Source organism: Gymnoscopelus microlampas (assembly GCF_963454915.1).
Source record: "Gymnoscopelus microlampas genome assembly, chromosome: 19".
Taxonomy (NCBI): Eukaryota; Metazoa; Chordata; class Actinopteri; order Myctophiformes; family Myctophidae; genus Gymnoscopelus; species Gymnoscopelus microlampas.
The window spans coordinates 29566626-29584743 of NC_139956.1; the positions used below are offsets into that span (position 1 = coordinate 29566626).

Sequence of the window (18118 nt, forward strand, 5' to 3'; positions counted from 1 at the left end):
ACATGCGTGTGTGCTTTTCATGTGAGATGGTTAGTGTCAAAATTCACCCATTTGATTCAATTTTTATACTGTCAGAGTTACAGACTTGTTGTGTCAATTTAGACCCCCCTCAAGGACCCTTGAGAGTCCCTGGACCGCACTTTGAGAACCACTGGTGTAGACCCAAAAGCAGGACAGCCAGACAGGTAGTGATCAAAAACACATGGTTGGGTGTTTTAATATACGTCAACAGAACAGCTATCACAAATACAAACTAACATGAAGTGAAACCAAATAATGACCCGACATGGACTAACTGGGGAATAAAACTAATGTAAACATGAGGGCTGATTGCACATGATAAGCAACAGCTGGGGAAGACATGAACATAGAACCATGAAAACTAGAACATGTACATAAGATAGAAATACAACATCTAGACAAGACACGCAAAGTCTGTGACTGTGACACGGTTTTCCAGTTCAGATAAAAATACAAAGTAAAATCCAGCAGTGTAAAAACCTGGCAGGCTGCATAAGCCAGACCCTATAGTACACCATGGTGTAAGCAACAGCTGCAGCTAATCAAACTATTAAAAGGTTTGAACCAAAATCAAACACACTCATTATAACTTGTATTACCGGCACCTGCATCGCTTAGTGGCAGGCCATGTTTTTAATCTGCTGTAGTTTTTAATCTGAATTGGAAAACAAACTACACAATCAGCCTAGGGTTTCATTCAGGGGAAGGTTATGCCAATAGCTCTATATTTTGATAGCAATCATTGCTAGAATGTTTGTTCAGTAACAGGGGTTCCCCAATCTCTAGAGAGGATACAGGGTAAACAAGTGAAATTATAATTGATAAAATGAAAGAAAACATGATCTGACAAAATTGGAACTGAAACACTAGAAAATGTAAGCTGAAGGATGTTTGTGTAGTTCTCTCTCCTGATTGGATCAAATTGGTATCCTAACCTGAAAATGTATGTTCTGTTTACTAAAGACATGGGGAGATGGGGAGTCCTGTTACTGAACTGAACACTCTGTAGCAATGATTACTATCATAATGAAGAGCTTTAACTTTTTAACCAAAACATTTTTGGGTGTGGTGTTGAGGCATTAGATGTTGCACAGTCATTGTTTTGAGTGTATGCATGCGTGCGTGCGTGCGTGCGTGCGTGCGTGTGTGCGCGTATCCATCCATGCATGTGTGTGGGAGATATAAACAGTGGTGGAAGAAGTACTGACATTTTTTACTTAAGTAAAAGTATCAATACCACAATGCATAAATACTCTGTTACAACTACTAGATAGGTATTCAGAATTGACTTGAGTAAAAGTATTTGCATCAAAATGTACTTAAAGTACCAACAGTAAAAGTACTCACTATGCAGAAATCTTCCATTTCATATTTTCAAAATGTATAAAATAGTTTGAAAATAGCAGATCTACAAGCTCACAACGCATCGCAACGCGGTGTGAGCTTGTAGATCGGCTAGTTTAAAATAGCCAAAGTCTATATTGGGCTGAAGTGGTTAATGTATGTTTTGTAATCATATTTAAAATCTATAAAGTAGCTATAGTAACTAAAGTTGTCCAATAATTCTAGTGGAGTCAAATTGTACTTAAGTACAGCACAGTACAGTACAGTACAGTACAGTACTTGAGTACATGTACTTAGTTACTTTCCACCACTGGATATAAACAGTATACACTGTGTTTATGGTAGGGTACAGAATACAGTATTCTGTACCTTACTATTCGGAATACTGCAAGGTGTCATACTAGGGCAGGTAGGGACAATCTGACAGGTGGGCACAACCATAATATACATGTATCTAGAGGGCGGACTGCCCCGCCCCCAGCTATTCATTTCAATGAAAGTTGCTCAGTGGCGTTAGAAGCACCCGGAAGTCTGCCGGAAGTACCAATATTGGAGCCAATAGGCCATAGAGTTATGAGCAGGCGCACTAGGGTTTCAAACGGTAGACGCACGTGCAGTATAGCATTTTAAATGCAGAAGTGTTGCTATCCCAGATTTGACCACCAGGCGACGGCCGCTTCACCGTTCTACCTTTATAATTACATGCCCAAAGGAACATCCGGTTGAAAGTGATTAAACTGCTGTAACATTGCATGAGTTTGCTTTGCATTTTATCATTTCGACCATAATCAGGAGACAGCTTTTATTTATACTGAATACATGCAAAGCAGAAAGTGCCTTTCATGAAAATAAAAAGCTATTGAGGCATTCAACTCTTCAAGTTTAATGGAAAATGAATTACTCAAGGCAAGGTTCTAACTTTCTCCTTTCATCTCTCTCTCTCGGTCTCATCCATCTTTTATTAAAAAGTAGACGCGGCATTAGCCTAAAGCTTTCGCCTTTATTGGTGAACTATGCGGTGCCTGGTGGCAAGAATTGTCTGGGCACATGGAGACAGACGCTGGCTGGTGGCTGCAGACAGCAGGCATAAATGTAACTTTGAAAAGTGAATCTATTTAAGGAAACATTGTTTACTCTGTTGCTACCAGTGAATAATCTTTTCCAAAGTAAAAGCAACTGAACTGCGGGTATTAAGGGACGTGGATTGCCACTGGCCAGGTTTCTGGGAATATCTTCCGCCCGGACACACATTCCGAGTTATATATTAGATTTTGTTTTCTGCCTCTAAGCCAAATGAAGCGTAGGCTACCTGTGAGTTGTGAGTGGGATTGAAATGTTGTGCAAGCAAAGCTAATCGATATTTAAAAGACCCCTCTGCATGGGGGAGAAGTGTATGAATCCAAAAGCCAATGAAATTGCAGGAAAAAAAGGTCAATTTGATCTCAAGTCAGCTTGTGTGGTTGGTCGACTTAATGCCGTGCAACATTGTTTTCTCACTCAACAGTAAACAAACACACATGTAGTATAAGTGTATACAGAGTATATCTGCACATGTGACAATTTAATGACTCTTACGACCTTTTCAATACCAAATGATCAAATATTACGAAAGAAAGAGGTAAACATTGTGAAAATAGCCGATCTACAAGCTCACAACGTCTCACACTGCGAGGTGTAGTTCGGCTATATTCACAATATTTATCTGTGGAACCGAGTCAAACTAAATGTAATGCCTACAATTCCAAGTGCTTGTAAGGGTGAGTAGTCCCCTGTTCAAATAGGATTATTTTGGGGGGTCGCGGCCTGAAAAGTTTGGGAACCGTTTATCTAGACGTATCCTCGAATGCAGGCAGACATGAATGAAAACCCCCATTCTCTCTTTCTATTAAAAAGGGATGACTGGGTAAAATGTTAAATTCATGACTGAATTCTAAAGTCATTCTCATTTGTATGGAAACTTGATGCAAGTGATCATAGAATGCAGACTGAAGCACAATGTAACCATTTCTTATTTATGCTCGCTAGAATATCAGCATTAGGCTAATGGTTCCATTACTGCATAACAATAACTCACAATGATTACTTTTTAATTACTGAATGTGAGTACAAAACACCTGCTACAGTACTGTAGATTGTACTTTATGGCTATGATAACAAATCATTCGTTTCAGACAGAAAGATGAACCGTTAAGTCTTATTAACTCCATCTAATTGATGTTGTGGTTAATATTAGAGTGTGTTATTAAATCATAATTAATTAAACAGGCCTAGAGAATCAATACAGCCAGGCAGACAAATTACCTTGAAAATAAACAGGGAACACACGCACATGCACGCACCCCCATACACACACACACACACACGCAAACAAACGGGTGTTTATTGCTATTAAATGCACTCGCTAAATTAACATTACACACATTTACAACTACACTCATTCCCACACATAGAAACGCTCTCTCTCGCTCTCTCTCTCTCACACACACACACACACACACAGTCACACACACACACACTGTAGTAACTCAGTGAGTCGACATTGAACAGGAGGGATTGCAGTAGGCCTGCTGTTTACATGGCACATGGGCTTGTCAATATATTGATCAGATAAACATATCATCAGCTGAGATTAATAAGCTAATGACTGCAATAGTACACTGAGAATGCATTGAATACTGATTATTAATAGGGATTATCAGGTAGGACGCAGAAGAGTTCAGACAGCTGATGTCGTCTCAAGAGCTTAGCCTCTTTGTCCAATTGCAGACATTGACGTTTAGAATGTTAAAAGGACCAAACTTGCCTCAAAAGTCATTCTCTACTCACAGCTTTTCATATAATGTACAGATAAAACAGATTATTTTGCCATTAATTGCTACATTTTTAGAGGTTGTGGTTGTACATTTTTGCTAAAATTTCGTCCAAGGTCATTAAAGTTCTACCAAATTTAACTGAATAATTGAGTCATCCATCCATTAATTCATCCAGCCATCCATCCCGAGGCGATCCGACCGAGGCCAGAATGGGGATATAAACCCCCCCACATGGTCCAGGTCTTCCCCTCTGAGTGAGCTCTGACTCACATTTCATGACCATATAGGTGATTAGGAACAAAGAGAGATTTGGTTGTCAGGGTGACATCAGGGCGAAACGATGGACAGGCACCAAGTCCGCTGCGACTTTGTAGCTATAGGTGACACCAAGTCGTTGTGCCATACAGTAGGCTATATGTTTTTTGAATTAATTCCAAAAACAAAATGCTATCTTTAGAAGTGGGTGAGCGCCACTGCCCCTCCACTACACCCCTGGGGGAGTGCAGAGTTCTAGTGCAGTAATAAGGTGTCTTGAGCTCCTTAAGATATGATGGTACCTGACCATTAAGTCAGCTTTGTAGGTGAAGAGAGAAAGATTTCAAATAATATTCAGGATCTTACACAGAGCCAGTACAGAGAAGCTAATATAATGTTGTCCTTGTTATATAATGAGGAATTGCAATAATCCAGCCTGGAGGTAACAACAGTGTGAACTAGTTGTTCTGCATCTTTTGGGACAGGGTGTACCTGAGATTATTGTCAGTCCATGAATACATGCTCTGTACCGTGCAGTTAAGTACATTCTTTAGACCAGTGGTTCTCAACATGTGCGTCGGGACCGCCAGGTGGGGTCCCCACGTGATTTTTCTTTTCTTTTTTTTTACCTTTTTAATACCTAAAATAAATTAAAAAAAATAAATGCAATGATAAAAGACAATTACTGCATCAGAATTTATCAACAAAATATACTATAAAAACTGGTGAAACATTGGCCAAATTGCCGATCTACAAGCTCACAACGACTTGCAAAGCTTGTAGATTGGCTATTTTGACAATATTTATCTGTCGAACCGAGTCAAATTAAATGTAATGCCTCAACTCTTACGTCCCCAGTTCAAATATGATTATTTTGGGGGGTCACAGCCTGAAAAGGTTGAGAACCACTGGTTTAGACAGAAAGAAAACAGCCAAATGAGTGTCAGGGAGCAGTTTCAATACGAGTCGCGTGATACAGAGACTCAACCAAACAAGTTGGACCTGTGGTGCTTGACATCAATTAAACACGTTTAAAAAGTAATCAATCACATGTAATACATTTGACATGATAGAAAAGCTTATGTAAAAAAAAAAGCAGGTAGATCTCGATGACATCAAGTGCATTCCTGCCACGAGCGTGAGTGAATGAGTGAGTGTGTGCAGCATGCATAAATGCATGCTGCACACGTGTGTGACCTTGCGTGTTGTGAATGTATGGGGAGAGAGAGACGACAAATAACTTGTCTATCATGCCAGCTCTCCAACCAATCACACACATACACACACATGTGTACGCGCGCGCGCGCGCGCACACACACACACACACACACACACACACACACACACACACACACACACACACACACACACACACACACACACACACACACACACACACACACACACACACACACACACACACACACACACACACACACACACACACACACACACACACACACACACACACACACACACACAGAGAGAGAGAGAGAGAGAGAGAGAGGAATAGATAGAAATAGGGGGAAAGACAGAGAGATGAATAGATAGAAATAGAGAGAAAGACAGAGAGAGATGAATAGATAGAAATAGAGGGAAAGACAGAGAGAGATGAACAGATAGTTATAGAGAGAAAATGACTCAAGGAAATGAAGAGCGGGATGACACATTTCCATTTGGAAAGATCAAGGATCTTTAAGTACAGAACGAAATGTGTTACCCAGGTCCGGGTCATTGAATACACCTATATAAACTAGGGATATTCACAAATATCTCAAAACAAAGTCAAATGTTGTCAAATTAATGTCAAGGGCAATGTGTCACCCATTTCTGTGAATGTGAGTAACGTGGGATTCTGAAGACTTGAGCTACCTCCTATATAGTGGCTATAGTCTCATGTGCATGTTACCCTGTCATTTGCTGTTCTCTGTTCTGTGCTGTTTTGGATATGAGATACTTGCTATGGCAATGTTAACGTATGTTTTCTCAAGCCAATGAAGCCCTTTGAATTGAATTGAATACTCATAATCCAGTAATGACTGTTATTGTATAAGAGCTTTACAGGCCCACGTTTAACAAAGAAAACGCAAACACCCCTTTAAGGGGTGTTTGCGTGTTGAAGGCCATAGGTAATACCTATAGCCTTCAACCTACAAATAAAAACTAGAAATACTGCATTGCGGGTGTATGCCTCCACCAAGCAGTTGCATCCAGTTTACCTCTGTGTCTGTCCAGAATGTTAATAGCATATGTGGTGAATGAATACTTTGAAGGAATTCAATGAATGCGTTTTATGAGAGCAGAGTGACCGTGACCAGCTACTTCAGATCAGTTCATCCTTTAGTCCATGTTGACGTTTATGCCAAACATCATGAGATTCCCATGAGGCGTTCCTGAGGTCGGGATGGACAGACATCCGTACGTATGCTGTGCATAGGCTACTGTACATACAGACGGACAGACAACTCCAAAATAAAACGCATCCGGCCACAGCTGTCCATTGGCGGAGGCATAAAAACGTTCACAGGAAAATAAAATGAAGAAACATTGTGACGGATCACAAAAGACGGCACCCACTTCCAGCTCAGACCGGTGTGCAATAGTACAGTTGCACAGTATGTCGTACAGTACGTTTGCTCTGCTGGTGGACAGCCGCAGATGGGTTGTCCGTCCGTCCGTACTCTATGTCCATCCCAACATTCTGAACCTGATATCTCAGAAAGGCCTGAGGGAATTTCATGACATTGAACTGAAGGATGAACTGATTAGAAGTGCAGTACGTGGTCAAAGGCCAAAGTCACATGAACTCATGTCTGACCCATTCTTGTTAACGTGACTTCTCAGGAACGCCTAGAGGGAATTTCATGACATTTGGCTCAAACTTCCACTTGGACACAAGGATGCACTGATTAGACATAGTAGTTGTTTTTATACAATAATGCTAAAAGGATAATACCTGGATTGTGTACAGGTCACGGTCACTGTTACCACACGTTTATTAAATTCTTCAAAGTCCTCACTACAAAAGACACAGAAGTAAACTGCAACAGGTTAGCGGAGGCATATAAACATTATGCAGTATTTCTAGTTTCAGACTAAGTATAAAATAGGGCATTCATTTATGGGGGGAAAAACATGAAAGGATGAAATAATGGAGAGCATTTTTATGACAGAGACAATATGGAATCACACATTTCCAGGTGTGATTACAATTACCACACCCCAACCACAACCGCAACTACCTACTGTACATGCTCCAAGTTCAGAAATCACCACCACCAATCTCAGTTAACCTTTTCACACCCAAGTAACAGCAATCTATTATTGGCTGAGTACAGAGTGTACGACAAATTTTAATGACATGATTTTTGTTTATTTCGTTTTCTATAACTGTATTATGGAATACATGCAATGAATCACATGCAGACGACATGTAGAATACAAACAAACATGTCTCTTAATATAAATAGATAAATAAATGAACTAAGTAAGTAAGTCAACAAATAAATAAATAATGAATACATAAAAAAAACACACACAGTTTCAGTGTTGTCTGAGAAAACCGGACAGGCGGGTCCTGATAAGTGAGCTTGTCACAGATGTCACTGATGGCAATAATGAGAGATATGTCATATTTCTCATACCAGGGTGTGTTCAAACTTTCTCGTCTCAAATAACTGAATACGTGAGGGGATGTACCGACACTAACTGCAGTGTCATGCCTCTCTCTCTCTCTCTCTCTCTCTCTCTCTCTCTCTGTTCATCTATGATCCTAGATCTCGAGGTGATGTGGGGCCCTTATGCCTAGAATTTTTAGGCATTTTTTTACTCATTTGAAAAACATTTTAAAATAGTGAAAATAGCCACAACGACACGTTGTTGTAAGCTTTTTGAACTATTTTTAAATGTTTTTTTCCCCAAAAAGTTTAGGCATAAGGGGTAAGTCTAGGGGTAAGATAGGGCCTGTGGTCTTGATGCCCTACGTATACCCACACGACCCCAGATGATCGTACCGTTTCCTCTGTGCTTCTTTCATGTCTTTTGCTGAGATTCTGAATAATTCACTCGCCCCCTCCAATACCCGTCTTCAAATTAATCCAGTGATCGATTTGAACTGATCGCCTGGCTTAATATGCAACTTTTGTCCAACCACTCCCATGGCTTTCGGTCGAATTTCAGCATTTCCATTGTTTTCAAGGCATTGGTCCGGTTGTATTTTTACAGCTAAGTCCAACGTGAAGTCAGGCAAAGCTCTCTGACGTGCATCAATGTTCTTCACATTCTTTTGTGGCACATAAAACCCCAGGGTGTGAGAGGAAAATATGCTTTTGTTTAGCATGACAATAAGTCCAATCAATCCAATAGTGGTCTTTCTAGAACTGTGAACTTTCAATATGTTATGAAGAGTTATGCCTCACGATGGCTGTACAACTTGTCAGACATGAAGATTACCATGTCTGACTACATTGTCGTACACACACACAAACACACACACACACACACACACACACACACACACACACACACACACACACAGCATGATACATTTTGTTCTCAACGAGTCAAGCTCAAGAACACATCCGCACAACCACGTAACATAGTGTAATGTATTTTCTTCTTTTTTTATCACCCATGTTTTATGGATTTACTTTCATATATTGTATTTTACCTTTATTTGACCAGTTAGTCACTTGATATCGAAGATGTCTTTTTTTGTGTCAGATCTGGCCAAAATATGTTCACCCTATGTTATTTCCATTGTCTTTTTTGTTGCGTTTTGTTTACACATACTTTATGATGAATGTTCAAGGTCAAGATCAAGGTAAACATTGCTATCCCCGAGGGGCAAGTTGTTCCACAGCCTGCAGTACATATACCATGAACAATCAACACACAAATACACACAAGAAACATGTAATTACGTAGTGTTGTTTAAAAGGCCAATAGCAGCAGGGACAAATAATCTCTTAAATGTATTGTTCCTGCATCTTCAACGTCAACTTTGTCACAATACACGTTTCGCAGGAGTTAAAGTGTGGGTGAATCATTTATTTAGTTTTGACATTTGATGTCGATGTTTTGCAGTGTCTAATACTGGTCATCAAAGTCAGACAACATGACACATTATCAAATGTACATAAGATGCATAGTGAAATGAACCACTTAAACTCTATACTTAGTTGACCAAGGGTCCTGTTTTCCTAATCTCTTTGATGAAAATAGATGATCTACAAGCTCACAGATGTTGTGAGCTTGTGGATGGGCTATTTTTGCCCAATGTTCACCCCGTAATAGGGACGCTAGCGTTCATGTGGTTAAAAATGTAATGAAAAACAAACAAACAGGCAGAATAGAGAATAGACAGTATCTCGTGCAAAAGAGAAAACTATGAGAAGCAGATACAGCAGATAGGGAATGACATGTACAGTATGTGTTTGTTTAAGCATATCGAGCAGTGGAGAGTGCACAAAGTGATAATGCCTGCATGACGGCCATATGTCGTCAAGACTGACATGGCGACGGGGCAGAGTGCCTGTTCATCAGCCTATAATATCAATGACAGGATTATCTGTGAACTCGATATGTCTGTTCTCACGATGACACTGACTTATTTGTGTACAAAACAAATGAAACCAGTTCCGCCGGTCGGGAAAAGGACATCAGATAATGCCATTGTCTTTCACCGTTTGAGATCTGTTAGTAGTGGAACTCTCTACCATGATCAAATGTATTGTACTTTTTATTTAATATTTAAGCAATTCACCATGTTCTTCTGACGTCTAGAGCAGGGGTAGGTAACCTTATAGGCACTGGTGCCAACATTGGCACAGGGGAGGGTGTAGAGGGGCACACTGGCTTAAGTGAGGGAACTAAATTAAGTTCCCTCACTTCATACAAATTACATCCTGCACATAATTCTACATTCATTCAAACTCTGAACTCTGACTGAGGAGGGAGTCTGGGAGATAGATGGGTTATTGTTCAAATGATCTAATGGTCTAATGATCATCGTCCTGATGTGAAAGAAAGTATTTCCAAAGAAGGAAGAAAAAAAAAAAACGTCCTCAAATAGAAGCCTACAGTACAGTAGGTGTTAACCTATCCATCCATAGCCATGAAGTAAAATGTCTTGAACATGGATGTTGATGGATTGCGGGAGTGGCCAAATATCCGAGAATAACTGCGTAGAGGCAAAGGATGCAAGGTGCAACTGTGTGGGCGGAGTTAAGCAGAAAGAGATATATGTAAGGGTGATGCCCACCTGCAGCCAACACAAAGCAAACATGGCCCTCCATAGGCCACTATATGGGCTATGCCTGTTGGTCGTCCTGCTGTTCAAAGGTAAAGCTGTTTTTTTGTTTTTTTTAACTATTTTGTTTCCTCTCTCTTCTCTTGTGTGTGTATTAATCAGTATAAACTACTGATTCTGCTGTAAAGTATGTGTAAAGCATTAGTGTCTTCAGTTTGAACTTCTATATTTTAAATGCTTATTGGGTTGGTTGTTCATTTGGACTGATTTTTGGTGTGTGTGTGTGTGTGTGTGTGTGTGTGTGTGTGTGTGTGTGTGTGTGTGTGTGTGTGTGTGTGTGTGTGTGTGTGTGTGTGTGTATACTTTATGTAGAGTGTGTATATTGTATGTACGTGTATACCTGCCTTATTTTAAGTGTACTTAGCCATTGGCTAAAGAGGTCCTAATAAAACTGAAACTCAGATGTATTGTACCAATGATCAATGGCACCACATTATTGTGAGCTGCATTGATATAGCAGAATATACATTTTTCTAGTTGTTTGTACTAGCCTGTGGTTTTGGTGCATTGTTTGTCTTGGGCCCTGAACCTAAACTGAAGAGCTAGGCAGATAAAGGAGATTCATAAGAGTTTAGGTTTCCGGTTGTTTCCAGGTGCAATAACATTTCATAGTGATAATTGAAGTGGACTTAATATTCAAATGCATTTGGTCTCATTAAGAGTTGATAGATGCCTTCCGTGTCTTTTTTTTAAAGTCAACTGTGACCAGAACCTTCAGTAATACATTTTTTCCCCCCGAAAATAACTAAAGTTTCTTTGCTTTGTGAAGACACATGAATGCAAATGCAAACCCATTAAAACCAGGAAAGCATCTGTGTCATTTTAGATTTTAGCTAAATATATAGCACATTGGTTCACCATTATTTTATACCTTGGCTATTCAAAAATAGCAGATATACAAGCTCATCTGATATTTTTGAAAAATCGTGAAAATGTGTGCAAATCGTTGTTTTGCAAAAAGTTCCAGGGGTCCCTGGAACTAAATATTTTGAGACAGGGGTCAAAGTACATGCATGACTCACACATACATGCACATACTGTATGCTGTATGGAAATGCCACATATTATCAAACTGTGCTGTGTACTGATCATTACAAATGTCTTTCTTTTCTTTCAATTTCAGGCTGTTACTCACAACCATCGGCGTCCGGTAAGCATCCAGGTTTATCTGCGCTGTCTGTCTTTAAATGTCACTTACTGCAGCCAAATTAATGAATGTAAAATAACTGCTTATTTTCCTAAAGAGCAGCTAGTAGACTGTGAGGAATTGGGCAATAGCATTGCATTGCTCTCTGTCAGGCAGAAACCACATCTCCATATTTCATATTTTTGTGTTTTTCTTTTTCATAAATGAATGCCATGTGTACTTTATTGCATGACAGTGTTGTGCAAACGTAGAGGAAAACAGCCTACTGTATCTACAAACAATGCTTCCCAAAAGCAACCAGTCCCTCTGTGGATGGACTGCAAGTAGAGATTGATATTAAATCCCCTTGAAATGAGGCATCATGCACTGCTGCCGATTTTCCTTTTTCTCCTCTGTAAATATAGCCAAAACCGTTATACTTTTCAGGAAATGGAAAAGATAACCTGTGTTCCAATGGATCTAGTATAGTTAATATTTAGTCGCAAGCTCTTGTTAATACTTTACATTGGTTAAATATTTATAAAAACCCACTGCCAGACTTAAAGACTTTCAACCTGGCAATCCTATTTGGGGCGTGTTATAAGCGAGGAATAGAGAAAAGTTTTCAAAACTAAGCTCACAAGGCATGGCACCTCGATGCGTACATATGCTGTTTTCGCTACTTTTTTGCGACACCCTCACATGATAAAGTCTGAATGAGGGCATTCATTTATGAAAAATTATGAAATATGGAGATAATGTTTCTCCCTGAACAGTAATGATATGCGCTCATGGTAACATACAAGAATAGATAGAGAACCACTTACAGTACACCCCATTATGGATGAGTGGGGAAAGCTTTCGCCGAAAATAGCCAATCGACAAGCTCACAACGCGTCGTGAGCTTGTGAGCTATTATGGTCGCTATTTTCAGCTAAAGTTTTCCCACAATACGGATGCTGGGGTTTAAGTGGTTAAGAATTCAAGCTATAACGTATAATATTTATGCAGCAAAAAAGTTTGACAACCACCGGTGTTGTAATCGTATACGTGAAGTCCACAAAACCAGCTCTGACGGTGTGATAAACCGCTCTCCGGAAACAATTCCAAATGTGATGGAACCGATTCCGGGTCCTCAATGTTGAACCCGGTTCCTACGGTTCCAGATCCCAATCCCTAATGATGAGTGTGTTGTTTCGTTAGTGTGCGGCAAGGCTCCTATGAACAACAAAATCGTTGGAGGTGAGGACGCACCCGCTGGCAGCTGGCCATGGCAGGTCAGCATACACGGTGGTGGCTCTCATTTCTGTGGAGGTTCCCTCATCAACAGTGAATGGGTGCTGTCCGCTGCCCACTGCTTCCCAAGGTGAAACATTTATGTATTAGTGACCATATTAGTGGTGCAACAGTTAATCAAACTAATAGATTATTTTGGTGTTTTTATTGATAATTCAATACAATAATTGATTATTATTATTATTGTGGGCATGTCATTAAAGTACAAAAAAAAAAACATACATTGTGAACCGGTTAGATCAGCTATTTTCATGAAGTATAAATTAACGCTTAAATGGTTAATAGATTTGTGGTTATATAATTAAAAAAATATGTATTTTAATTAAATTAATCAAAAATCTATCTATATGTTTCTGTAGTTGCATCCCTAGTCCATATCACCATATCAGTGTTCATATCTAAAATTTAAGTTGTCTGCATGTGTGCGTGAGTGTGTTTTGCATGGGTTTTTCATGTGTGTGCGCGTGTGTGTTCAGAATCCGATCAGAATCCTTCTCAACATTCGTTGTCCCTCCCCCCCCCCCCTCCTCCACACACTCTCTTTCAGCTATCAGAACAATGACAGCGTTATGATCTTCTTGGGTCGCCAATCCCAGGAATTAATGAACCCCAATGAGGTGAACAGGACCGTCGTAAAGATCATCCCCCATCCTCAGTACGATCAGATGGCGCAGATGGACAGCGACATTGTTCTACTGAAGCTCTCCAGCCCTGTCACCTTCACTCCTTACATTAGCCCGGTCTGTCTGGCGGCAATGAACAGCACCTTCTACAATGGAACCACGAGCTGGGTGACTGGATGGGGGACAGAGGGATCAGGTGGTGAGTATAAGACAGATCTGGAATCAGAGTAAGAACTAAGCAGCATGGTGAGGCGCGTTGTAGAACGGTCAGAGATCACCACCTGGCACCTACCAATATGTCTGTGGACTTCTAAATGCAAGGTAGTTGCTAGAACATCTGTAGTGGTTGGAGTTTTCCTTTTTTGGGGGGGTAAGAAATAGGCCCTGACCACACATTTGTGAAGGCAATTACATGCAAACAGTATGGTTTCAAAACCCTGTTTGATGGCTATTGACGTATGGCTAACGAGACCATATTGTGCCTAATTTGGTGTGTGTGTGTGTGTGTGTGTGTGTGTGGGGGGGGGGGGGGGGTGGGGGGGAGGTCACGTTTCACAAACAGTGAAATTTGTAGCATTTGTGGCGACCCCTATGGGTGTAAGTGAAATCACTTTTGGCTCTGCATTGTTTAGATGCCCCTGAACGAATGAAATTTGCGACAGATCAGACCGCAAACTTTGGAAGCCAATCTTAATGGAATCTGACAAATCTGACAGATAAATCTTGATAACATGACTCCAGGGAGAATGTGTACCGATTTGTGATACCGTCTAGAAGTAGAAGCAATAACTGTTCCTATTTCCATGTTGATGACAGACATTTGCCAAACACTGACAGTAATGAATAATTTAATAATTCGAGGTCCTTTGTTGTGCAGTGAAAAAATAGCTGGACCTTTAGTATTATTCATTCTATCACTAAAGTTGTAGTCATGCAAATGACTCTTTTTAAATGTCTTCCATTAGTTCCCCTGGCCTCTCCCCAGAACCTTCAAGAAGTTGATGTTCCGATCGTGGGAAACAACCAGTGTGGCTGCATCTATACTATCACAGACAACATGATGTGTGCTGGTACAAATGAAGGAGGAAAGGACTCGTGTCAGGTGACATATCGGACTCTTTCTCTGTCCATATCCATCTATCAATCTCTCTGTGTCTCTCTGGGTGGGTGGGTGGGTCTGACAGTCTGTCTGTCTGTCTGTCTGTCTGTCTGCTTTTTTGACAATTAAAGGAGTAGTTCAGCCAAAAAAAGGACTTATTTGCTATCAATTACATTTCTTAGTTTTTGTCGCATTCCTAAAAAAATAATTTGATGACCAGCTAGAGTCTCCATTGAGTGTCTGCCGGTCATCAAATTGTTGGCTTAGAAATGAGACAAAAACAAAAGAAATCTCCATGAATTCAAGGCCTCATGGGGTGTGTAATTGATAGAAAATAAGTGATGTTTTTGGGTGAACTACTCATTTAAGGGACAAAGAGAAAAAAAATCTTAAATGTATAAACAACATCATCATCATCTCTCATTTCATCAGGGAGACTCTGGTGGGCCAATGGTGAACCAAATGATGCACAACGGTACAGCCCACTGGGTCCAGTCTGGGGTTGTGAGCTTCGGTCGGGGCTGTGCTCTGCCAGGAGTCCCAGGAGTCTATGCTCGCGTGTCTCAGTTCCAGAAGTGGATCATGATGCACATCACCACCGACCAGCCAGGCTTCGTCATGTTCATGTCCCCCGGCACCGACAGTGATGTGGGTTTTCAGTGTCCTACACAACCACCACAACCATCCACAACGTATCCCCCATGGCCACCCATGACCACATATCCACCATGGCCACCCATGACCACACATCCAACACACCCCGTTAAACCGTGTGAGAGTCTATTTTGTAGTGGCACAAACACCATCCATTTCTCCTACTTCACTTATGTCTTAACTCTTGCGCTGATGCTCTATAGCATGGCTGGTTTTGCGTAAGGGCTTTTCAAGGCACCAAGTTGCATTATGTTAAGTTTACTTTGCCCACAGGAATCTTCTCTTTACATTGCTTCTTTATTGTGTGCGGTTTCTGTTGCTTAAAGCCCCATTGTGCGATATATGCGATATGTGGCCTACTTATAAACAAGGTCAATAAAGCACTCTCCCCCTTCCCTTCACATGCATCCAACAGATTATGCAGCCAAAGTGAGCATACTTAGCTAATACCGGTCATCTGCCATAGTGGGAGGCATAGGGTGTGGGAGGGGGAGAGTAGATTTTAAAGACTGCAGGCTGATGCCAAAGGTGTTATCAACATATCTTGGAGTGGCTTGGAGAGGGGAGGTTTCAGCCTAATTTATGCTTCTGCAACTAAGTATCGCGTGAAGCGCATACTTTTAGAGCAGTGGTTCTTAACCTGTGGGTCGGGACCAACCAGGGGGGTCCCACATGATTTTGGGGGGGGGGGGGTCCCCAGATGACAGTAAAGTAACAACGTAACGACTTTTAAGACCTTTTTAATACCAACAACAACAAAAAAGGTCAAATCAGCCAAAGTGTTAAATAATATAAGAGAGAAAGAAAAAAAAGAAAAAAAAAATGCTGATCTACAAGCTCACAACACCACGCAACGTGAGGCGTTGTGAGCTTGTGAATCGGCTATGTTCACAATATTTATCTGTAGAACCGAGGGTCCCCGTTTCAAATATGATTATTTTGGGGGGTTGAGGTTAAGAACCACTGTTTTAGAGGGTTTGGTGACAGGTGTCACGTACCTGCATATTTTTGTACGGTAGCAAACACAGTCGTAACTCGTAAGTGATGCAGAGCATTGATTGGATGGCTGAAACAGGGGCGGACTGGCCATTTGGCGTACCCGGCATATGCCCGGTGGGCCGTGTGCAACCTAGGTGGTGGCCTATGCTTTACACTGTTTTTAACAGTGTAATGCAGAGCATTAATGCAGAGCATTGATTGATTGGCTGAAACAGGGGCGGACTGGCCATTTGGCGTACCGGGCATATATGCCCGGTGGGCCGCTGGGCCATGTACGGTCATGTACGGGTCGCGCGGCCCAATAATTAGTTACATTAATGTTTGGGCTGGGATGCTTTCCAGCAGTGGCCTCAGTGCGGCTGCAGAGTTCATGTGCAACCTAGGTGGTGGCCTATGCTTTACACTGTTTTTAGCAGTGTAAAGCCCCCCCCCCCTCCCCCCCCCCCGTTGTACATAGGAGTGTCTGACTCTGAGTCTCAACTCACATAAAACCAACCGCCTTGACAATCCTATATGTGATTATATTAAATATCGCACAATGCAGCTTTAACGTACAAGGGAATTATATTCACTCTAGTCCTGGGTGTCAAATGTATGTTGCTTAGATTCTAATTGCTTCAAGTAAAACATCTTAACTTTGTATCTTATTAAGACACTTTGAATGGTATGCTAAACTATTAAAGTTTTACTTTTATTCAAATGTACATTTGTAAACTTTGTCTATGTCTTGTATGGATCTCTGTGCAGAGAAAGGAAGCCCAAATATCTGTAGGCTATTTACAATATTTCAGCTTTTAAAAAAGGGAGTGGACGTTTAGCTTTACGTGGGGGGCAATCACATTACTGCCTGCAGCTGCTTCAGGTTAGAGCCATTAACAAGGTAAAACGTAGGCATGGATTTGGTGTAACTAGGTGAAAGTGGGGAAGTGTGGGTGAATTATTTATTTATTTATGACATTTGGTGTTGATGTTTTGCAGCGTCTAATATGTCAGTGACAAAGTCAGATAACATGACACAATACAAAATGTACATAAGATGCATAGTGAAATGAACCACTTAAGCCCTATACTTAGTTGACCAAGGGTCCTATTTTCCATCCACACCAAAACTCTTTGATGAAAATAGATGATCTACAAGCTCACAGATGTTGTGAGCTTGTGGATGGGCTATTTTTGCCCAATGTTCACCCCATAATAGGGTTGCTACCGTTCATGTGGTTAAAAGAAAAGAAAAAAGAAAAGAAAAGAAAAGAAGAAAAAAAACAGCAGACTAGAGAATAGTATCTTGTGCAAAAGAGAAAACTCTTAGAAGCAGATACAGCAGATAAGTGATTGTGTAAGTTCATGCATAGTGATAGTGCAAGGCTGCCAGCAGATCGAGCAGTGGAGGTACATACTATGTATTCATTTTCATATGCGCATAAAGTGATAATGCCTGTGTGACAGCCATATGTTCATCATATATAATCAATGACAGGATCATCTGTGAACTTGATATGTCTGTTCTCACAATGACACTGACTTATTGGTGTACAAAACAAATGAAACCAGTTCTGCCGGTCGGGAAATGTGTGAGGC

At 40.7% G+C, this 18118-nt stretch overlaps 1 protein-coding gene across 1 annotated transcript; it reads left to right on the top strand.

Annotated features, from left to right (window-relative positions):
- Nucleotides 1-10655: 10655 nt before the first annotated feature.
- On the top strand, nt 10656-17244 carry LOC311034852 (serine protease 33-like). The gene is made up of 6 exons (XM_084042876.1): nt 10656-10775; nt 11867-11893; nt 13073-13235; nt 13713-13987; nt 14754-14890; nt 15320-17244. Exons 1-6 carry the CDS (start codon nt 10688-10690, stop codon nt 15761-15763), a joined length of 1134 nt encoding a protein of 377 aa, XP_083899002.1. The 5' UTR covers nt 10656-10687; the 3' UTR covers nt 15764-17244.
- The last annotated feature ends 874 nt before the right edge of the window (nt 17245-18118 follow it).

Coding starts and splice junctions, on each gene's coding strand:
- LOC311034852 (XM_084042876.1), top strand. CDS start 10,688: ATGCCCACCTGCAGCCAACACAAAGCAAACATGGCCCTCCATAGGCCA. Junction 13,988..14,753: donor GGGGACAGAGGGATCAGGTG/GTGAGTATAAGA, acceptor GTCTTCCATTAG/TTCCCCTGGCCTCTCCCCAG. Junction 14,891..15,319: donor GAGGAAAGGACTCGTGTCAG/GTGACATATCGG, acceptor TCATTTCATCAG/GGAGACTCTGGTGGGCCAAT.